The sequence below is a fragment of the Salminus brasiliensis genome, chromosome 8 (genome assembly GCF_030463535.1).
Source record: "Salminus brasiliensis chromosome 8, fSalBra1.hap2, whole genome shotgun sequence".
NCBI classification, from domain to species: domain Eukaryota; kingdom Metazoa; phylum Chordata; class Actinopteri; order Characiformes; family Bryconidae; genus Salminus; species Salminus brasiliensis.
In genome coordinates this window covers 22,539,581-22,562,783 of record NC_132885.1, presented here as the reverse complement: position 1 = coordinate 22,562,783, position 23,203 = coordinate 22,539,581, and the positions used below count along the sequence as shown (strand labels likewise).

Genomic DNA, 23,203 nt, shown 5'->3' with positions numbered 1-23,203 from the left:
AGGCATGTAGGCAGCTGGTAAAGTTAATCAAGATGTTTGTGGCTGTGATGTTTCTACATATAGAACTAAAGCTCTTCCTTAAAGACAGGGATGTCTTCTCCTAATTCCTTCATTTAACTCTGTGAGGGAGGATTGCATGGAGATAAGCTGTAACCAAGGTGATTTCTTTCCACAGGTGCAGTCATTAGATTTCTACTGGGATTAAAGAGATCAACTGGCTCATGGTTTCTCAATGGCATTAAGAAAACCTCTCAATGAACCATTAAGTCACATGTGCGGGTTCTATGACCAAGTGTTGCTTGTTTTTCTTGTTCTTGGGTCTTGGTCTTGGGCATACAGACTTTATAATTACATATAATTAAATAAACCTTATACAAAAATATAAGTTACAAAATAGCAATAGCAGAACAGATCATCAATGTTCAATAAAAAAAAATAATGTTTCTGACCTCCTTGTGAGAGTCTTTGTGAGCTTCTAGTGTCTTCATGATTGTGAGTTCTGCATAGTTCTTAAAGCGGGCCGGCTGACTCCTTAGAATCTCTTTGAGAACACGCAGAGCCAGGGCCCGGATGGTGTGCTGTAAGACAGAACCCAATTTAAATCACCAACATGAACAACCATATGTGCCACGGAAGAACTTTCATAGACATTCAGCAGTGCAAAAAGTTCATTATATGCAGAATTTAAACAGCTGTATTTCTGGATCGGAATGAACTTGATTAATGTTCTATTTCACAGTGCAGACTGCAACTCACAGCATCACAGCATGAAAAGTGCTGAGACAGCGTTAAGACAACAGCTGCAAGCGCTAAAGACTGCTCTGAATAAACGTACATCTTTGTCTCCGAGTGTCTCAAGCAGCAAGAGCAGGATTGTTTTGAAGTGTTCATCCCATACAGCCATGCTGTCCTCCCGTGTGATCTTCAGCAGCTCCACTAGCGCTCCTTTCCGCTCCTCCACCCGCTCATTGTGATTGGACAGCTCTTTCAGCAGGTCTGCCACCAGGTCTGAGTGGTTTAGAGCAACTTTAGTCAGAGTACAGGACAAACTGAGTGTAGCGCCCAACTTTAGGTAGATATCGGGCCACATTTCACCGTCATCACACAAAAACTTTTCATCTCCATTTTCGTTGTTTTTCCACTGTTAATCTGATTTTGGAAGTTGTTCTTTACAACAATAGAAATGCTCCAAAATGACTTGGAACAATAAAATCTCTTACACTGACATTCACTGAATTTTTTTTAAGATGCCTTTTCTCTTTACATGTAAAGTTGATGTTTTGGAATTACTAAGTTTTTGCATAACAGCGCCCATATCTAACGAACATGTCAAGAAAATGCCCCGCTAAAAGCTACAAACACAGAGCAGACATGGTAGCTACAAGTTTAATATGCTTAACAGCTTCTGGATTAATATTTATCTAGGTTATGTACATGTATGCATGTAGGCTTTGTCCTGTGCAGCTACATTCTTTACAGGTATTAGAACTGTGTTAGTGTTCATCCATGGCAAGAGGCAACAACATAAGAATTGAAAAGAACTTGGCAATAATGTTAACAGTTTTAAAGAGGTACAACAAACGTACTACAGTTCTACAAGTTACTGGATTGTATTAGTGATTCAAGCATGAAAGAGTGCCTTCGTTATAGCATTGTCAGCACACAAGCAGCCATGCCACTCAATATGAGATGGGTTAAATGGTAAACAATGAAATGAACTGGACTTAAAAGGTAGAAAACACAAATGCCCAAATGTATGCAAGATGCAGAAAATCTCTTATTCTACTGTGCAGGCCTTTACCAGGAGCAAAGCCCTTGGGGAGCACCATCTTGTTCTCACCACACTCCTGCCGACGGCCTGTAGAGGGGGGGAAGGAGAGGAGGAGGGGAGGATAGCAGGGGATGTGATGACAAGCACTCTGTGAAAACCAAGACTCTTAATTCTCCCCCTACTTCATTCTTCCTCTGTGCAAAAAAAGAGTGCATATACACAAGGATGCCCTGACTTGTTTGTTGATAAATGTTTTTAAAAGGATCTTGAGTCCTGCAAGCACAGATTTAATCTTTCTGCTGAAAAATGACCACATTCAGTATGCTTGAGGAGGGAAATTGTAGAATTGCAGAACTACAGAAGAACCTTTCCTACACACCCTTCCTACAAACCTTCCAAAGTTCCTTTGTGCAAAACGCATTGTACTTTTATTGATCATAACAACCCACTATGCTCCCTTCTCCCAGTGACTTACTACAATTCCACATCTAAATGTACCATACCAAACACTGGAGAAAGCACTTCAGCTAGTTCTTATATGTATCCTGATATGCTAAGGCTTTCATAATGAGCATATATTCCTATACCAACTATGCCTGTGACACCCATCAAACCTACTATGCAGCTTGAAGAAAAAAAAAGAAGAAGAAGAAGAAAAAAAGGATGTTCAAGTAAATGAACTCCAATACAGACAAGGATGACACTTCCCCAATATGAAGTGGTATGGGACAGACAAGGTGAGCATGATAGAATTGTATGCACAATAGAAAGCACAAACTCACAGTCACGGAACTGCTCCACATCGTCATCAAAGACTGCCTCTTTCAGAGCACTCTTATCGTAACCTCCAATAGTGTCACCGTAACCATAAGGTGCAAACTCGCGAGACCTTGGTCCAGCAAAAGCACGAGGAGAGGGGGTGTTGAGCAAGGATGTCTTATTATCCAAGGCAGTGCGGCCTCCTTCGACTATATCCAAACCTAACCGAGCATCAGAGCCAGGAGATGCTGCCTCCCGACCAACCTGGGAGAGGGTTTATATAAAAACAGAAGTTAATAATGTAATACATTTTGTAAAAAATAGGAATTAAATATTAGCATAAAACCCCTACAAATATTTTGCAGTGTGATGCCCTTTTTAACTACTGATCATTTTAAGATCTGATCCACTTCATATTTTGATTAACAGAAAGCATCATGTATTGGGCGATCTTGTACTGTGTGGAATTAAGTTGACCAGCGCTAAACGCACTGACAAAAACTGACATAGGATGTTGTTTAGTTGAAGCAAAGTGGTCCAATTCCTTTAAACTAACTCTAAACTTCACAACACCAGTAATTCTGGTGGATTCTAAACTTCTGTGCAGTCATTTAATGTGTTCTCTGCAGATTTCACAGGGAGGAGATGGTAAATCCTTCTTCAAACTACTGAATAACTTATAAGATGGCCTACCGCGTCATCCTTCTTGCATTCCCGCCTGATTGGCTCATTGAGGTCTTCTTGGCTACGGTAGCTGAAGCTCTGGATGGCCTCGGTTACACCACGTAGTGAACTATAGATCTCATCAGAGTTCATATTCTCTGTGTCATACTCCATCACACTGTTCAGGATAAGAGGAAGGGAAGGAAAGACAGTCAGTGTTGCGCTCAGTCCACACACATCATCATCAAGTCATGGTGCAAAGTGAGGCTCAAGGGTAGCACACTTTTGACTTGTGTGGAGAAACAGGTGTGGAGTGACGGAATGCAAAAAAGTGAAGGAATGCAAAGCATCAAACAGTAATGATCTGCCATTAGCCCTGAACACTGCATTTGGCAAGACAAAGCTGCTCATCTCCTACAATTGTCCTACAACACCAAACTGCTGGCTATTGTACTCCTACTTGCTGACATATGGTACTGGGCAAGTTGATGTTAGGCGCATGTGCAGCTGCTCTACAGTGTCCCACCTTACTGTCAGTGCTTTTCTATGCATTACATGAGCTGTGTGTGCAGTTGAAAACCTTAGTCAGCAATTTGTGCGACAGCATTAGTAGAATTCAGTAATTAGAAGGGGGAGTCTGAATACTTTTGGACACATGTATTACATGTGCAATAATGTGTAGGTCAAATGTAGTTCATTAGCAATTAGAAGCAAAGACATTAAAATGACGACATTACACATAATTCCATTGTTCATCAGAAGAACCTCTGCAAGGCTCAACTCACTGAAAAGCATGATGTCATTTTCTAATGGGGTTTGTCATGAGTGAGTGGGGTCTTAGCACCTGTGCCGCCCCTCCTCGCAATGACAGGCTAGCGGCCGAGTTACCTGGGTGATAGTGCGCAGCGAAGGGCCCTGAGGGAGGGGGCGGCAGGGACTGAGGGGTGAGACGGAGGAGGAGGGGGAGTTGGGTGCTTTGAGAACCCATCGACACTCCAACCCCACAATCGACTGTGCCCAAAGAACAGCCAGAGAGGAAGAGAACGGGGCAAGAGGGACACAAAACGAGGAGAAGAGATAAAGAGAAGAGAAGAAAAGGAAAAGGAAGGGATGTAGAGGGAGGAACAGGAAGAGAGATAAACAGGCTAGTTGGAATGTTGAGGTTAGCAGTATGAGTTAAAGAGAGATTTAGAATGGCCCAGAAACCCATCAACTGTCATCTGTGTTCAGTGAGGGGTTTTGCGGTCTTTCAGAAGAGCTACAGTCAATACAGACTTATCATTAGATCTTAAAAAGCTCAGAGTATACTGCATTGTTATTTGAGGTCAATGTAAATTGACTGTAGCTCCAAATCAGAAAAAAACTCACTCAAAACTAGAATTTGGTTTTAGGTTTTTGAGGGAGGAGTTTTGAGGAAAGAAACACTACAGCTTTTTTTCAAGAAAGGAAAGGTTTGTGTGAGAGAGATTAAAGAAGCAAGAGCCCATATCCTGCAGTGATTATCCACCAGAATACCATGCCCAGAGTGCAATCATGCATTAGTGGCACAGTGAAGACTGACTCAGACGGGGAGACAATGTACCTTGATGAAAGCCCACTGTGAGAGCAGTTTGTGGGGGAGGTGAGGGGGCTAGTCCTGCTGGATGGGTGTCTAGATTGTGTGCGTCCCATTGTGCTGCTGGGGGAACTCTGAAATAGAAAGAAAAGGAGAGTAAAATCTCTACTCAGACAAACCAACAGCAATCCAGTCTGACTAGTAATAGCAATTGACTGAACAACAGCGCTATGTGTTTTGTATTTGTTTTTGCATGGATACTGAGCACTTGGATCAATGTTTGTTTATCCGTCTACACTAATTGACAAGTATGTGGACACAGGATAAAATTGATAAGCGCTTGTTGAGAAACAATAATTAAAAAAACAACAGGCATAAATATGCAGTTGGTAATACAACACTTCAGTCAAGAGATTCATCCGGCAGGATTTTGGATGGTGACCAGTAATTCACTCCTCAGAGGTAAGTGTTTTTGGGGTCCAGTATTGGTAAGCTAAGGCCTGTGTGCAGCTACTTGGAAATTCAATCCATGATGCTCCAACAACACAGATCCTGGGCTGATAGCAAGTCCAAAGTAAGTGCGGAACTTGATAGAGAACGCAAATGGTGAGTACAGCAGTCCGCGATCCCATTCCTTAAGTTTGCATGGTCTTCTGCCTCATGGCGGTGCCACTGATTTGCACTTCAGAATAATAACTTGCAGAGCAGAGCAGAATTTAACAAAACGACTTGTTCCAAAGATTATATAATCTAGCATCTTATCATTTAAGCAGTCTTATGCCCCTATTAACTATGAACGTGGCTGGTAAAGCTACCAAACACTCAGGGTGACTACATGCTTTGGTCAGGAAGTGTATTCCAACAAATGTATAGTAAATACTGTAATGTGAGATAGTTGTTATGGAAATTTACCACTCCACTGGTGTTACTGGAGTTCTTCAAGTGGCTGTGTAGAAGCTTGGTGGCTCCATCCTGAAATGTTTTGGGCAAAGCTCCCAGGAGCATGGTGAACTCCGGTGTGTTCAGCTCAAAGAGAGAGATCAGCACAACCTGGGCAGCCTACGCAACACAGAACACACACATAATCAGAGATGCAATCAAAACTGGACTGCCGAATCCAAGCATGCTGGTTAAGACTGTTGCAGTTGTACACTATGGGAAGTAATTCAGACAAGAAAATTACAGAGGCAGTTCACATGTGAGAGTTGTGTGCAAAGTTCAATATAATGCCCTTTTCAGGTAAATTCAGATCTTTTTATCCTGCAACACACTTTTTTAACTGTTACACACATGCATGTTGCTTAAAATCACTGTTATTGTGTCAAGACATACAAAATGTGTTAGGCAGAAGAGAAAGGAGAAAAAGCTTTTGGCTTTGTACATTTTCTGCACAGCAATGCAACTCCCACTAATCAGAAAGTCAGAGAAAATAACAAAATTAGAACTTAATTTATCACCTGTCACTCTAATTTGCATTATTAACCCAGCCCCCCCCCTAATTTTACAGATATAAAAGTAAGGCGGCAGTAGTATGCAGGTTAGAAGAAGAGAGGTCACGCTTTAAATGTCACACTTTTGCGGTGGTTAGAGGCCGGTGATGCGTGCTGGTTTGGTGGTTAGGCCAGCGGGAGGGCACTACCTGCTTACACCTTTCCTCCAGGTTACCCTCGCCAGGCAGCAGGGCTGCAGTGCTGGGCCTGCCTGTAAACTCCTCACTCGCCCAGTTATGAAGGGTCTAGGCCACAGCGGCAGGGCAGATAGTGTAACAGTGTAAGACATTGACAGAGACTGACCACCAATTCTACCCTGCCTTTAGACTGTTAACACAGGAAAATGGGTAGATCTTGCAATACAGAGAGACGAAGTCTCTTTAAGTCTCTCTTAAAGTCAATCTTCTTACACCAAAACAGACAAAAATATTACCAAACTGTGACCCAGCACTTTGGAGACGTACCTTTCTGACATCAGAGCTTTTGGGTTCTGTGGTCCAGGTAATAATACGGGACACGGCTAATCTAGTCTCGCTGGAATTCACAAAGTCTGCAGGGTCCATCTGCCTTGCCAGGGACTCGATATACTTCAGGATAGCCACCTTGACCTGCCAGTTACAAAAGCATTTACTATACATAGCTAACCAATGAACCGCTAATGCTGACTAACTGCATACTGTAATAAAAGTAGCTTCAAGGCTATACTTGAAACCATTACCTTCAAGTTGGGAGTTTGGGTTTGATCAACAATGAACCTCATAAGAATGTTAAATTGCTGATCAAATGGGAAAGATTCACTGCAGGACAAAAACAAGCGATTAAAATATATAAAACAACAAAATAAACATTTCAATGTGGCACTTAAATAAAGCGAGAAGACGAAGAATATCTTCTAACCGGGTGACATCCAGAGCCTTCTGCACTTTAGCCTGAACTGAGCCCAGAAGATCAGCTCCCATCTTCTTAAGCAGCTGAGTTAGCAAGACAAAAAGCCAGTCTTGCAGATCCTCTCTGTGAACTGTGATGAAGTCTACCAGAGTCTCCAGGAACATGCTAAACACCTGAAGCAGAGAAGCCATGTATTATCATCAGATGTAAGCTTAAAACATCTGGCTGAAAGATGCATATACAAAGAAAATGTTTGTAGTCAGGAAATAATAAACATCACAATAATAAATATTTTTTCAATAGAACAGTGAAAAACCAAGCAAGCTTCACTTACTCTCTGTTATTAATATCCACACCAAGGCAGAACATGCAAATAACAAAAACACTCCATTAGTGAGCACAAACCAGCCTGTTTTACAAATGTTTTACAAATGTTGTCTGAACTTGTAATGGTTATGCAAGACAGGTTACATTTAGCATGTTTAAATTTATTTATGAAAACTTAAAGACAACATATTTAAATAAGGGATTAAACCAAACACTATAGGTTATTTCTTTTAAGTTAGTAAACTTCCATAAGCAGTATGCAAGCTTCCCTGTAAGTTACCTTGCTGTGAGGATCTGCAAACATCCTGGTGAAGATCTCACATAACCTTTTCAACTCCACTCGGCTGAAGCACGCATAAAACACAAGGGAAATTGAATTGTAAAAACATTGAGGAAAATCAGCGAGTGTTGGTCCTTGAGCTTGATATTAGGGCTGCCACAATTAGTTGCTGAAGTTGATGCATTGACATCAACAAATGAATAATAAACTTAGCGTAGGTTTAAACTAAAAATTTGTTTAGATTAACGGACAAAATTATCTATAAAAGAATAGCCATTAGTGGCAGCCCTGAATGAGATTACTTTAGTGTCTGTATTTTTTTTTTCTGAGCAGGCTTCTCAAGGCGTACCTAAGAACACGCTGGCTCTTGAGCAAGTTCTGCAGGCCCAGCAGGCCCTCCTTTCTCTCCGACCAATTGGAGCTGGCACAGTGGTTCAGCACCTCCGCGACATCCTCCGTCTGCCGCAGGTAGTGTGGGATCCCGCCGTTGCGCGAGCTGCATGAGCGCTCGGAGCAGGCACTGGACGCATCGCTGTTGGCATCATCATCAGAGAACATCCCTGGAGACTCAAACCGTCGCCTTACAGGCTTGCGCTGGAAACAGTGCACAGAGGTTACCAGAGGCTCAACATGGAACAAAATGTAAGCTTTACTTCAAAATGTTGTTACTAAGAAAGGAGCCAGCCTGGGAAGTTATTTTAAAAGGTTCACCAGGCACAAGTCAAGTCTGCATAACTTTTGACCTGAGAAGGAAGCCATGCAGGATTTAAGTGAACACATGATCATTAATACCATACATGGCTTCAAATGTTAAAAGTGGCTAGGAAATCTTCCTCAAAGATTAGGAATTTAGTGAAAAAAAAATGTAATCAGATGTCGACTATTTAACACGAAACGTATTAGAGGCTGGTTACCCAGGTAACCCAAAGCTTTTGTCTTAAGTATTTCCAACAGCCCAGCAATGCATGGAGGCCAGCCCAGCTTATATCATTAGTACAGTAAGTGCTAATGATGATGTGCCTCACAACAGACTGAAGTAATTAAATCTAGGTATGTATGCAGATGAAACATGCTGCTGCTGCTGCTATACCAAAAGCGGTCTTTAATCTGTATGTTTATGGAGGCTTAACTCTGAAGAGGGTGAAATTGGCGAAAGCTGTGCAGAGAAGATGAACGCGTTAATTAGAAACGCTTGATAAATTAGAATGAAATGCCTGGGGTGGTTTCTGAAGTGCTTACAGCTTCACTCGACACTCACTGCACGATGATATGAGTGACTTTGGCAGATTAGTGAATAAGATGGAAACACAGTGTGAATTCAAAAACTACCTTATTCCTGGAGTCTCCTAACAGCTGAAGATATTACCAGACAAACAAGAAAGGAAGAGCAAAAAAAGACACAGATTTCAATGACTGTTCTGTTGAAGGCAGAATTGCACCCAGGTAAAATCACAGCTGTGTAACTGATACAGCCATTACCGAGGCACTGAATTCATAGAAATATACAGTGATATCTGCAACATTCATTTAGCATATGTTGTAATGACTACAGTTTAATACAGTCTTTCATTTTGGCCCTGTAAGTAATATTCACAACAAGACAGAAAAGGAGAGATCATTTAAGATAGAGGAATCTTACCAAGGCATCAGCTACAGCAGCTTCAACTTCTGTCCCAGTGTTCAGAACCCTCATGGCATTCACAGTAGCAGAGATACGGGCCTGGTGGATTAGCCCAAACCGATCTGAGAAGGGTCAGACAATATCAGAAGGAGTTAGGAGTACCACACAGAAAATTCAAAAAGAAGATACCTACCTTGCAATTCTGTGACTTAAACACAGTTATACAACTAGAGGAAAGTGCCACATGTCTTGGCACAACATTTGGAGAGAAATTGGACAAAGATAAGAAGGTGGACATACCCAAAATAACCAAAGAAATAATCAAAAGACAAGCATCCAGAAAAGAAAAAATTAAGAACTGAATGAGCATGAGCAACTGTAATACAAAACGGACAATAGCATAACAAAACCACATGGCATCCATCTCTTAAATAAACCACAAACCACTTCTAAATCATAAAAGCAGATACTAATTCCTTACATTGAGTAGCATCCTAAGCTTGTGCCTTTGGGTCTCTTAAAAATCATAAAGCCCGTTTTACACCAGATGTGGTAAACTTGCCGTATGAGGTGCGGCTACATGAGAAAAGCGCTCCTACATTCATCAACATAGCCTTTCACACCAGCCGCATGCGTCATATGGCACTGCAGCCGAAACGCTGAAAGACTATTTTTAAAGCAGCATTTGCACACTGCCTTCCAGCTGTTTGTAGTGTACTTGCTAAATGTACAGTCTAGGCCAATAAAGAGCTACTTTGGAGCCAAGAGTACATATTTAAATTCCTCAACAATATGCTCTTTGCCATCTGATACTGTAAACAAAGTGTGCAGGTAGCAACAGCTTAAAATTAAAAAGATACAAATATAAATATAAAAAAAAGCTATGCTTAAATTTAGTCAACACAATTAAATTATTTAGGCAATACACAAACAAAACATTCATAGCTTGCATTCTTAATGCTGAAAAATTAAAGTTTGCCATGATGTGTGTGTGTCCAATCCGATACGGAATAACTAGCATCACGGAAGGGTTCTGGTGCACCGTGTACCTTCTGGAGTGAAATGGGCTTTGAGTTTCAACAGAGACTAATAATAATTATATGAAATGCATCACACTTGATCACAAATGATGAGAACTGACATCTTATGCTTCTTATGTGCTGATAAGGAAACCCAGCAAACTGATGTTATATGGACCAAACATAACTTCCTGAATGAAACTGCATAAATCACATACCCAAAAGAACATAACCATCACTGTCCCAACAATCAACTCAATCAAATGAAGCTACAAGCAGTGAATGAGCACTAACTAGCACAAAGGATGAGCAACAAAAACGACTGAATGAATATGGCTCAACAACAAGCATAAAACTTCACACTTCAGGTCACTCGCACCAAAGACGTCTTCAGTGCAGACTGACTAGTTCATATAATATTCATATAATATGAAGCCTAACAGATGCTCTAAAACTTAATTAAGTGTGAAAGTTTTAGCCTGAGTGAGCGAAACTGAGCCGACCGAATGAACGCATGCTCGCCCTGAGTGGAGGGCAGGGAAAGGGGGACATGCAGGTCACCTGACTGGCCCACGGGGTCGGCCGTGGACAGCGCACTGGTGGAGCGAGAGTGGCGTCGGGAGGCTGTAGGGACAGGAAGAGTGGGGGGGTTGACACCCCAGGGAGGGTTAGTGCCGCACTACAACACCTAAACCATGGATGAGTGCCATCCCAGCAGGAGACGACATTCATCATGCCCCCTTCAAACCGAAACGTTAACTAACTGTGAGCGAGACACACAAGTGGTAGACTGGTAACCATGGTAACTATGATTGAGCAGCGGAAGAGATGAGGAAGACATTTCTCTGTTCGCCACTGTAGGAGCCATTCGCAAGCAGTGGAAGCAGATTAGCAATGAACACAGAGTGCAATGAGCTGTACAGTGCAGTACACTTGGTGCCTTTTTTCCTACATTTCCGCAAAATCTCTCGCTGAATATTTGACTGTTTCAAGTCTTACACAACAACTGATATGCACTTAAACAAATCACTCGGTCAAGTGAGTGACGGAAATGTCTGGGCAATGTCTAAAAGCAGGTTGTATTGGGGGAGGAAAACAAAACAATTCAAAAGAAAATGGTCATCTGGAAATGCATAGTAGTAGTGATCACTGTAGAACCTTGAGAACATCAGTGCATGCAAAACAGGCAAGCAAGAGACAGGAGTAAAGATCACAGGGGGAGGAGGGTGGGGGGGCTTTGGGATGGGACTGTTTGATTGGTACAGTGGAGGAACCACATGGGAGAAGGGCCAGAAGGGTACTTATTCACTCAGGGGGATTCGGGACTAGTGTAGGGGTTGTAGAGTAGAGGGCAGGGTGGTCTGCTGATGGTGAACTCAGTCCATCAGTCACCTGCATGGTTTACTCACCCAAAGGAGTGAAGCCCCGAGCGGGGCTGGTATCACGGCTGCTCTCGCGACTGGTGTCACGGCTGCACCCCTGACTCATGCTGGGGCGGGGGATGCGGCTGCTCCGGGCTAGCGTGCGGTAAGGAGAAGCAGCAGGAAGAAGAGCTTTACCACACAGCCTGGCTGTTAGAACACACGTTAGGGCGTTAGTGAGGCCGCAGCGGGGCCAAAACCAGGACAAAGGACGGATGCTGGGGAGACAAGGGCTGCACTAGGAGGTGCTGATGTCTCTCCATTTCAAAAAGGGTTAGACACTGAAAGCAAAAGCTGACCGTTTTGATAGAATTAGTTGGTGGAGACAGTTTAGAAAGCCTCTGACAGTACAACTTGCAACATTTAAACATGAACCAACAAAAACACACAATGTGCCAAATATAAAGTCGAGACAACAGTAAATTTGGGACAAGAACTCAAGCACATCTAGTTTCTGATCAATTTCAAAAGAAACATTTAAATCAATAGCTATATAAATATTTTCAAAGCCTACTGATAGAAATATTTACTGATTGGATTTTTTTTTTAAAGAGGCAGCTTTCCCAGGTGTACAGACATGAAATCTCTCAACAAAGGACTGGCAGACAAAATGATCTCAATGCAGAGTGACAAAGCTGATGAGAAGAAGCACAAATGGAAGAAGCTGGTTAGACATTCTTACCAGTTCTCTGTAACAAGTACATCAATTACATGAACAAGACAGCAGTGAGGAGCCACTGAGTCAGAAAGAAAATAATGGCATCAGCATCCTCAACACTGACCCAAATACTGAGCCATTATTCCTTAGAAATGTAACCCATGGGATTGATGGGATTTCTAAGGAGGAGTAAGAGATGATGCTACAAATGCTACAAACAGTTCAGAGCAGACTGCCACTTACATAGTACAATCCTTCAAAATCACCGTTATGGTAAGGTAGACTCTGAACTTCCCTAACAAATGTTAGCTTTTGTCTAGGAACAATCATCACCAATTTACAATATCTTTTTTATAAACATAATATTTATTATAATAGGGCATTTTCACACTTGTGCCGTATATCCCAGAATTTATTGAAGAAGAATTTTGTTCAGAAAATTGCCACTAGGCAATGCAGCTATGTTCCCTTGGTAGATTACCAACATTTAAAAGGCAACAGAGTGCTTTCACACTGTGCGCTTTTCACAATACAGTACAGTACAATACCCCTGCAGAGTGCATCAACGGTCACTTAATACCAACACCAGACCACCGCTTCCAGGAGGACAAGGAATCGGAACTCTAGATCACGCCAGAGGTAGAAAGCAAACTCTCATGGTAAATGAACCAGGGTACCAAAAAACAAACAAACATAAAAACAACAACAAAATAACAAAAAATTAACAAACAAAAAAAAAACGATAAGTGTGAAAATGCCCTTAGAGGTTCCCCAAGTATTGATTTTGGGCCTTCTTAATTTTACATACTAAAAAAGTAACTTAAAGTAAACAAATCCACAAATACTAGGTTAATGGATGTTAGGCTTCAAAGTTAAGGTCTCTCAACCTTAAGATGGTGCATGTTCTTACCAAGACCCAGCCTACTAGGGCTGGTCTCTCTGCTGCAGCCCTGGCTTCTTGGTACCCTTGCGCGCTTGTCAGTGGGTGTAGCTGTGGCAGTGGTCCGGGGGACTCTGCCATACGTGTGAGCCAGGAGCTTGCCAGGGGAGCTGGAACGACTGCCAGCTGCCAAGAACAAGGCCAGAAAGAACAGTGAGCATTAGTGGCACATCAAACACCTCAGTTTCTGAAGCAACGGCAACTGAAAGTGCTGAGTAAAGATATAAATTCTACTCAATCAAAGCTGAATTCACTGTAGCAGCTTTTTAAACATCCTGGCTACTTATCTCGAGGCTTTTTAATACAGAGTACATTAAGACAGCTCTAAAGCTGTGTGGCCAAAGTTCCACACTCCAGATTGTCATCACAATATTAAGTTCTATACGTCAAAGTGACAATACAAAAATAAAACATATTTATTGATTTTTTTAAATGTGGACGTTGACTTGAGAGTATGCCCAAGAGAGAGAGATTTCAGCTTTGATGGAATGCAGACAAATAAAATACATAAGGTCTATTTTGATCCAGGATCTACTTCTGCTGTACGAAAGACTTAAGAAAAATGAAAAATAGACAACAAACACATACAAATACCAGACAAAAAATGAGAAAAAAAAATCATCACTAATCATACTAATCATTATGAGAATAATCGTAACATCAACACGTTCTACATTCAAAAGGAGGTGGAGAAAAAAAAGAACAGATCCAATTTAAACATGCTCTACGGTTTGATGAGACAACTGTAGGGTAACATCATGCAGGGTGATGTTTGGGTCAGGTGACAATGGAGTAGCATTGTTCAGATGAACGTGGGGGGGGCTTACCACCAGTGGGGTTAGCTGATCTGGATCCTTGTGTATGGAGGCAAGCCATAGGACAGGTGAAAAGTTGCCAGTTACAAAAGACGCTCAGTGTGACATGACTACCAAGGATGCACCAGGCAAGAGGTTACAGATGTTCTATTCAGTCGTGCATTGGTCAAATCAACTCGGCCTCTTAAAAGACATTACAGTACTGCATGGTAAACTACTTGCAGCAGGATGCCAATCTGTGTTACGGAAACACTGAAAACAGCCAACAGAGACGCAAGATGTATGAGCACAAGGAGGAGGTGCCATACTGCGGGAGTATGCTTTACTGGAAATGAAAATGGTGCTTCCACAGATTTGGGATGCGGGCTGTGGATAAGTGACGCCATCTGCTGGAGCTGCCTGGAGGATGTGTGAGAGGAGATGAGATTATGAGCACTTACGTTGGGACTGAGACACCACTTTAGCTCTGCTTCGGCCTCGGCTGTCCGTTACTGTATTGTTAGCACCAACGGCACTGCCGGAGCTCTGTCTTCTTGTGCGTACACGGCCTGTAGAGAACACACGCAGAAAGAACACAGGGTTAGAGGTATTCAGAGACATGGTGCAAGAGCTGGGAGGGCAGATAAAAGGAGAAACGGGCCTTTATGAATGAGAAGAGACAGACATTAAGACAGGGAAAGGAACTGTTAAAATAAAAAAAAATATCTGGGTTGAAACCATACAAGGAGTGTGTTGGACATGCTTGGGAAAAAAACTGACGGTTACTGTTAACTCCGACAGCATGAGTGAGGTGTGATCATAATGGGATATGCCCTCCCACATGTGCCTCAGAAGCCCTACTCCACTACACTAGCCCAACGGCGGGCAGACTGACGGGATGCCTGTACTCTATGTATACCAGTCTCCCTTTGAAGTATGCCAATGTAATGAACTCAGTCAACACATTACGCTGTTGTCCCACCAAAATAAAAGGCAGAGTATGCAAAACCTGGAACTCTGTAGAAACACAAGGTGAGGACATAAGGTAAGAAATCTCTTCTCAGAGATTATTCAGCGCCCATTAATGGTGTTCTTGCTCCGTCTGTGAACAACATAGCTTAATGAATTCAATAAAAAGGAAAACGGAGAGAGTGAAGCGAGGAGAGGGTTTTGATAAACCAGATGGTATCATTTTAACGCACCGTATACTATGTCCAATAAGAGTACAAGTATCCCTCCTGCCTCCCAGCCAACGGGCTGGAACAGTGGAACAGGGCTTCTGACATTCTGGCATTTATTGGCGGGCGTATCCGAAAGTTAGACAAGGAAATTAATGCTTCTAAGAGAACTGCTACATTGAGTCTGTACACCCACATAAAAGTTGATCTGATAGGAAAAAAAGCTTTAATAAAAATAAGACTTCTGCGCAGACTTTGGTTAGGGAGAGAACAACCAGATGCCATAAATAAATAACTAATTTAATCAATAAAATCAATCAATTAATCAATCACTCAAACAATCAAAATAATAAAAATCGCTGCTTTTTTTTAATTGCTGCCTTTTTGTTTCTAAAAGTTACATTACATTACAGCTTTCTATTAAGACTAAGACTAGTTTTGAAAGGGGCTGAACATCATGCAGACAGGTCATGCAGAAGTAGGGTCACCACAGTTAAATTGCCTTTAACATACAGGGAACACAAAGAACAACACTGCCTATTGCCCTCCAAAGGGCTGAGTTGAGACCAAGACACATGTACACACAAACACACACAAATCTTACCATCTATTTTACCAGGTGTACCATCTTTGGGGCAAAATAAAAACAAAAGCAGGGGTGTGCGGGGTGAAGAGGAGAAGTATAAGAGGCAGAGATTAGAGTTAGTTACGTTGGAGGAAGCGTGGAAGACAGGGCTGTAACCAGAGTTAGATTTTGCATGGAAGCAGAGGGCAAGAATCAGTTATGACTGCAAGTAAGGGATCAAAAATATCACAGGACAGGATAAATGCAGTATTAAGCCACATAAGACTGGCAGAAAAAGCACACTAAGGTTTGTGTATGATGCTATTAACAGGGAGGAAAAGAAACTGAGCACTGCTAAACTAACTAAGTGTGTCCTAGCTCAAAAAGACCAGGATGTTGAATTATCAAGCAAATAAAAAAATTAATTAATAATGAATACAAACTGTTAACTATCGCTAACAGAATCACAAGGCATCAGTGACACTTTTCATCATTGGTTCCTCATCAGAGCACTGCTTAATAGCATCTATGCTGGCCATCAGCTTTATTAATGGGCTGCTATGGCCATAAAAGCCAGTGATTTTATGGGCATTTCATTAAAATTCCTTAATTAAGGATTAGAGTATCCAACAGCTGAGTGCTCGGAGATGTTTGTGTGTGTGGGAGGGGGTTGGGAGAGCTTACCCAGGGAGGCGTAGGATCCTGGAGGCAGGGCTGCAGCAGAGCTGAAGGGGGAAGGTGAAGGCATGGTGGACAGGCGGGACTTGGCACTGGCGGCAGCGTTCACGTCAATGTCGCTGCGGGAGCGCTGGAGGGAGCCGGGTGTGGAGGGGACTCTGGAGCTTACTACTTTACCTGGACAGAGGGAAAAAACTAGCAACATTAAAAAGTGCTTTGTAAAACAGTTGATTTTTTCTATTTTCTAAGATACAACCAAGGTTTTTTGGTGGGCTGCAACAGTATGATGATATTTACTCAGACATGTACACTACTGGTCAAAAGTTTTAGAACACCCACAATTTTTTGGCAGTGTTGCAAGGTCCCAGCAAGTCTGCTTTTCTCGTTTGGTCGTCTTAGCACTGGCTTTCCTACTACCTGTCAAATCTGCAGCTCCAAGCCTCCTCTTCATAGTTGAAACTGAGACTTGTTTTAGCGTTAAGCTTTTATACAAGGTCCTGTTATGTGATTTGCTTATAACCCAATCTACTGTTGAATCTCATAATCTGTTTTTCTGATTCTGTTGTGTTTGAGTATGGCAGGTCTCTTCCTCTACCAGACCTCTTTAGCTTACATTACTTTGTAATGTCTCTAAAGGAAAGACTTATACATTTAACATTTAAGAACTAGGTGTTTTTATGACCGCAATCTAGTCATTAATCTAGTCATTACAATAGCAATCCAAATTTGCAGGGTTGTGGTGTAAGTACTGTGGTAGTGCAGTAACAGTGTTTTAACACTGCTTTTATACAGATAAAGAGTTTGTAAATTTCAAAGCTTAAATTACTCCCATTGCCCCCCCCCATCAGGATTTTGTTCATGTATTTCCTCAAAAGTCCTGCTAGTTTCCTGCTTACCTGCGTACCATTTGAGGTTACTGGATTTTACTGTTATTCACTGGACTTGAACTGCTGATAAATTGGGGAAGTTCTAAAACATTTCACTGGTAGCATATATTAAACTGGTCGCCAGTACAGAAAACTGCTTACTTCTGGTCATGCTTCCTCCTATGACACTCTTCACAGACAGTGGCCGGCTAAAGAAAGAGAGTAAAATGACAATTAATATCTAGTCATTAGTTATGTACAGCAATGGATGTGAAAGGGTATACAAAGCCTTCAGATGAGCCTTTAAAAGTCTTTAAGTCTTTAAAAAGTGACAAATTTGTAAAGTCAAATACTCTGCAAAAACATTGAGAGCAAATAAGCTGACAACAAAGATGAGGATCCAGGAGCTTTTTCTACGGCAGTGTGAGGAGATTAGTTTAGATGAAAGCAGACAGAGCTGCTATGGAAACGAAACACAACTAAGCCGAATTCAAAAGAGTAGAAAACCAGCTTTTCACACAGCAGTCGCTGTTTTGTGTGCAAAATTTAAATTAGCCTATTGATGCAAAGTACATCTTATCCTTCAAAATCAGGGCCAACATGACTGGGGTCAACACCTACTTTCGAAAATATGTGCTCACGATTATGCCGAACATTTTTTCAGAACCCTCAGCAGCTAACATAACACATCATCAATATATGCTTTGGTGACAAGTGTGTTTATAAACAGCAGCCATAGTGACAGTGTTTGGTGCTTTTGTCTGAGTGAGAACATCACTCATAAGCACGTGATAACGCAGGCAGAGCGATGATCTCACTCTCTCTAAACAGACAAATCAAGCAGATGCCAGAATGCCAGCGATGAGATCATTGCCTAATATTCAGCAAGGGATCATTACGCTAGGAAACACATCAGTCAATTATGGCACAAGCTCCTTCAATCAAGCCAGACAAGTCATACTGCATACTGCACTGTCACTGAACGGCTACAATGCTTCTCCAATACAACCAGATAAAATATGTGTTCTGAGAACTACTAGAAACAGCTAATTCAATCATTGGTGGCTTATTTTGCACTCATGAATGTAGGTATTCATGAGGTTCACAGACTTTGGCAGACGACTAAAGTCAAACTTGTTCTGGAGGAGATACAAAAGCCTCCATGACAGAATCAGTCAATTCAGGACCAGCTTCTTTTCATCCACTATTACGCTGTTGAGCTCCACTCTACACCAGTACACACTATGGCCCATGTATCCATCCATCATATTTGAGATAGATATATATTCATTTTCCTTGTATTCAGTCACTACACATTTCATCTGGTTGGTTTTTTTGTTTTTGCACAGCGCTTCTATTTGTATTTCCATTGCCCCGTACTTGTACTGAGCAATGACAGAAATGTGAACCCATCTATACATATATATGCAAATTGATATTAAGCAGGTGAGTTTTTGGGTGCATGTTGGCGAATGGGTCTCACTTGAGGCTCTCCTGAGAGCTGGAGGAGGAACGGTCTGACTGAGGCAGCGACACAATGCTGTCAGAACTCTTCAAGTGAGTCTGGAGGGCTTTCTGATAGGTTGACTCCAGAGCCTGAAACAGGTGCTCCGCCTCCCGGCTGAAGTGGCCATGGAATCCCCAATAACACCTGAAAATGACATAAAAACATCAACAATAAGATTCAGAAATAAGACTAATTAAATGCAGGTGTCAAAAGAAACACAAAGTAAGTCTGAAGCAAGTAAAATTCATTCAAATTTGCACCCTTACTTTCTAGCTACGGATCTGGCCTCCGAGTCTGCATCATGGATCCCTTTCTTGATGGTCTCGGTGAGAACTGCAACATGCCTGGGAAAGTACGGAAACATGGTTAAACACAGCCCAAACAAGCTGCAACCTTCTCACTGCAGTGCCTGTGCTCTATCCTGCAGCGCGTCCCTTAGTACCAAGTAGACTCGAGTCCTTTGAAACTTCTTGGACCTGTGATCGGACCTTTCAGAACAGCAAAGGCAGCCCAAAGGAAAAGAGGAGGGTGGGAGCCCAGCGCTCCTTTTAATAGGGCTCCAGGGAATATTGCCATGGAAACGATGGTGACGCATGGTTGCCGCTCATCAATTAAGACCCACGAAAAGAATCATCAGTCACTTGTTCAGCCAAGATGAGACAAGTTACACACACTCTACAAGTTAAATGTCACAAAAGCTGGAGCTGTAGAGCTGAAGTGAGCACCCCCCCCCCACCCCCCCCACACACACACACACACACACACACACCATGTAAATGTAAAAAGCAGTCAAGTTTTCCTTCAGGGCTTCTCATTTTCTGGACTCACCTCTCTAGTGTATGTGTCTGCCACTCCTGCAACAACAGGTCTAAAAATTCATAACACCGTCTAAAGAGGCACAAGGACCAAAACAAAGTTAGAAATTGAATGGACTACAATAATAAATGAATGAATAAATAAATGTAATTTTATGATTTAGTTTTCACCCAAGATTCTGTGGTTGCACAAAGATATTGAAAAGTTGTGAAGGCTATGAAGAATAATAGAATTATTAGATTTAGAATGAGACTTTTTTTGTTTGTTTGTTTATTAAATACAGACCAACTCACTCGACAGTTATTCTAAAACTTCTCTGCGTACTGCGTCCATCAGTACTGATGGAAGTATCAAAACTTGACTTATAGTCAGCACCTATCCATTAGTCAATGATGTGAAGGTCCTTACCTTCGAACAGCCACTGATTTAGATGTGCAGTTACTGGTGATTATTGGGATGAGACGAGGATAGTGTGTATGCTGGGAATAAGAAAGAGTCAAATAAAGACAATTATTAGAGGAACTATCATTTCATTCTGTTAGAAGGTCATCATAGTTTCTTCATCAGCTAAATGACTAAATACTAAATGCTCAGATGCACATTAGTAGTGTAACAATAGAAATGGCAAAAATGCTTCCAATTTTTTGACGCTGCACTCTGCCACACTTTACATACATAGTTTAGAGGGAAACAAGAGTTTTAATGGAGAGTAAATTAAGTGCTTTCTGAACACTTCTAAACAATCTGCACATCTCTACCACCACTCACTCGCAAGATGAGGCGAATGACGGCCACGCCTGATGTGGCCATGACTTTGGCGCTGTTGGGCACAAGATTGAGCAGAGTGGGCATGATGGTCTCTGCGCCATGGTCAAACTTGTTTCCCAACACTGAGGAAAGATGCCTGAGGGCAGACAAACAACTAAATCATTTAAAAAATACATAATAAATATAATTAAAAAAATATATATATATATAAAATAACTGATTACAGGTAGAGGGAGAAATGTATCTGCCAGACATTCGGAGGACATTAAAACATGATGCCTGTTCACAAATCCATCATGCAGATGCTCTTTAGAAGTAAAGTTCTACTCAACGCTCCACTCAGTTCAGTCTCAGCTCATTAGAAATACATTAAGATGAAATAATTAAGGACCTGCATTAAAGAGCATGCGCTGTGACCATAACCCACATGACGTTCAGCAAGTTTGATGTAGTACTTTTAAAAGGAATGGACTAAAAAAAATACGGATAGAAAGGAGGTTGACTTGGATTTTTTTAAATATCAATTTTCCTGCAATTAATGAAGGGTTATTTTTCTTCAGCTACAGCTTTTAACATATTACTGCAGTTTATAAAATGTCACACACTGAACACGCAATACATCATATCTTAGAGGTGGTGCAAGTGATGCACAGGAGTGATCCATACCCAAGGGTGATGCATGCTTCTCGGACAACTTGAGAGCGCAAATCTTTTGCAGAGAGCTTCAAGGCACCTTCCAAAAGTCTGAGCTGTTGAAGAAAACTTTCATGTTCTGTAGCTCCAGCCAAGACCAGCGATCGAACTTTCTTGAGCTGTAACAAATAAATGAATATAATAATAATAATAATAATTTTAATAATAATAATAAATGAAGCGATAAAAAATCTTTCTGCTTCAATTTAAAGCAAGACAGAAACTCCTCAGTTAATATTTTAAAACAAATGTATGTGCAGAGATAGAATGGTAGGAAGTGCAGAAGCTTGAGCATCACTTACAGCAACAACTCTGTGCTCCCAGTCGTGTTTATCATCTGATAGCACCTCACGAACCTTAGTCAAAGCGTCTTCCAGTTCTCTACTGGAATAGATCTGTCAGAAAAACAACAGTGATCAACACACAGTGCATGAACAATATCAGTCTGCTCTACATGATCATGAATTTTAAAAACTGGCTTGGTTGTGGAGGTGTTTGCATCTTACCTGTACAACAGGAACATCTTCAAAAGCCTTAATGAAGTCCTCCTCATCCACAGCTCCTGCACTGGCTCCCTCCTTGCCTGTAGAACAGTTAGCATACTATTTTAACAATCCAGTAGAACATTTCTACCAACTTATTACTAGTAAAAAATAATGTTCTTGTCTAACATTTTTCATAAAATATTTCATCACACCTTCATGTCTGCCTCAAAACAATCTAGTCCAAATGTACTCAGCGATGTTACATAATTCTAATTCGGATGTCTTCAATCTGTACTTCTGTTCCTTGGGCTTCTTCTAAAACCTTGCTCATTCTTAGTGTACTGCTCAGTGTTTGCTGCTTACTTGCTCGTTAGCCAGTTAGCTCAACTAGCAAGCTGGTATCTGTGTTCGCTCTATGATCTACAGATCTCTGTTCTTAAAACCGAGTCATCTGCTGAACAAGAGGCTTGACTGTAGTAACTACCTGCAGCCCGCGGTCCTGAGGCTGAGCTGGGGCGTCTCATAGATCCCATACTGCCTCCCCGTCTGTTGCTGGAGAAGCATTTAGAGGAGGAAGAAGAGGAAGATCTGCCTCCATCCACAGAATCCTCATCATCAAAGTTCTTATCTGCAGATACGAAGAGAAGCGGTTTAATAAAAACATGTTTAACACTACATTTAAAAACAAGCTAAACTTTTCTCTCTGGAACAGATTAGTCTCTCTCCATGTATGAAAACACTGAGAAGGTCAGTGAAAGCTCAACTGATCACAGACACAGCTGACCATCACAGATCTCTAAAAAAAACAGCAGTAAAGTCCATCGGTAGTCAAAACAAGAGGATTGTAAAAGAATAGAGCTAGCTCAGCAGCTTACAGGCACAGATCTTCTTGCACATGAGCTTCTTCAGCATGCTTTCAGTCAAGATCAGACACTGCTGTAATTCTGGACATTGCAGACAACAAATGAGCGCAGTCCTCTCTTCTCTGTATGTGTGTGTGTGTGTGTGTGTGTGTGTGTGTGTGTGTGTGTGTGTTGTGCTGCTTTTTTAGCCCAACAAATTGCCGCAAGTGGGATCTCCTGAGGTAAGCTGTCAGTAACTATCCCAGTTCCTCACTTGCAGTGGGACTGAGGCATGCTCATGACCACGAGGTGAAAGGAGCTACAGGGACAATATGCATCCACAGGCTGTGATGTCACCTTCATTTGCATTGTGGTCTGATCTCTGCTCTGTGGTCATTTTCCAATTGCTACTGGGGAGTGGCAAAGACTCCCACTTTCCCTTCTCTAACCTTGTTTTTATTTACACAAGCAGGAGTTACAATGTTCACTGATTTGGGTGCAAACTGTGTTTGACCAAATACGTTAACAGCATGCAGAGAAAGTGATGAGTTTGCTGATTCACTGGTAGGTATGTGAGCAAACTCCACTTTTAAACATTCTGACTAAAGCATGGTATTCT

At 41.6% G+C, this 23,203-nt stretch overlaps 1 protein-coding gene across 1 annotated transcript in view; it reads right to left on the bottom strand.

The window, feature by feature from the left end:
- clasp1a (cytoplasmic linker associated protein 1a) overlaps window positions 1–23,203 on the bottom strand; it is a 69,882-nt gene that overhangs the window by 4,649 nt on the left and 42,030 nt on the right. The window contains exons 9-40 of the mRNA XM_072686136.1: window positions 22,227–22,370; window positions 21,764–21,840; window positions 21,560–21,652; window positions 21,231–21,376; window positions 20,565–20,700; window positions 20,205–20,275; window positions 19,809–19,868; window positions 19,247–19,324; window positions 18,957–19,124; window positions 17,636–17,682; window positions 16,614–16,784; window positions 14,648–14,755; window positions 14,220–14,246; window positions 13,363–13,518; window positions 11,783–11,890; window positions 10,935–10,997; window positions 9,373–9,476; window positions 9,063–9,086; window positions 8,083–8,327; window positions 7,734–7,797; window positions 7,461–7,463; window positions 7,136–7,299; window positions 6,957–7,035; window positions 6,703–6,846; window positions 5,661–5,807; window positions 4,776–4,882; window positions 4,082–4,204; window positions 3,224–3,371; window positions 2,554–2,794; window positions 1,802–1,858; window positions 836–1,008; window positions 450–578 (exon numbers count right to left, since the gene is read on the bottom strand). Coding sequence (XP_072542237.1) covers window positions 450–578; window positions 836–1,008; window positions 1,802–1,858; window positions 2,554–2,794; window positions 3,224–3,371; window positions 4,082–4,204; window positions 4,776–4,882; window positions 5,661–5,807; window positions 6,703–6,846; window positions 6,957–7,035; window positions 7,136–7,299; window positions 7,461–7,463; window positions 7,734–7,797; window positions 8,083–8,327; window positions 9,063–9,086; window positions 9,373–9,476; window positions 10,935–10,997; window positions 11,783–11,890; window positions 13,363–13,518; window positions 14,220–14,246; window positions 14,648–14,755; window positions 16,614–16,784; window positions 17,636–17,682; window positions 18,957–19,124; window positions 19,247–19,324; window positions 19,809–19,868; window positions 20,205–20,275; window positions 20,565–20,700; window positions 21,231–21,376; window positions 21,560–21,652; window positions 21,764–21,840; window positions 22,227–22,370 — 3,605 coding nt within the window. The remainder of the gene's footprint in view (window positions 1–449; window positions 579–835; window positions 1,009–1,801; window positions 1,859–2,553; window positions 2,795–3,223; window positions 3,372–4,081; window positions 4,205–4,775; window positions 4,883–5,660; window positions 5,808–6,702; window positions 6,847–6,956; window positions 7,036–7,135; window positions 7,300–7,460; window positions 7,464–7,733; window positions 7,798–8,082; window positions 8,328–9,062; window positions 9,087–9,372; window positions 9,477–10,934; window positions 10,998–11,782; window positions 11,891–13,362; window positions 13,519–14,219; window positions 14,247–14,647; window positions 14,756–16,613; window positions 16,785–17,635; window positions 17,683–18,956; window positions 19,125–19,246; window positions 19,325–19,808; window positions 19,869–20,204; window positions 20,276–20,564; window positions 20,701–21,230; window positions 21,377–21,559; window positions 21,653–21,763; window positions 21,841–22,226; window positions 22,371–23,203) is intronic.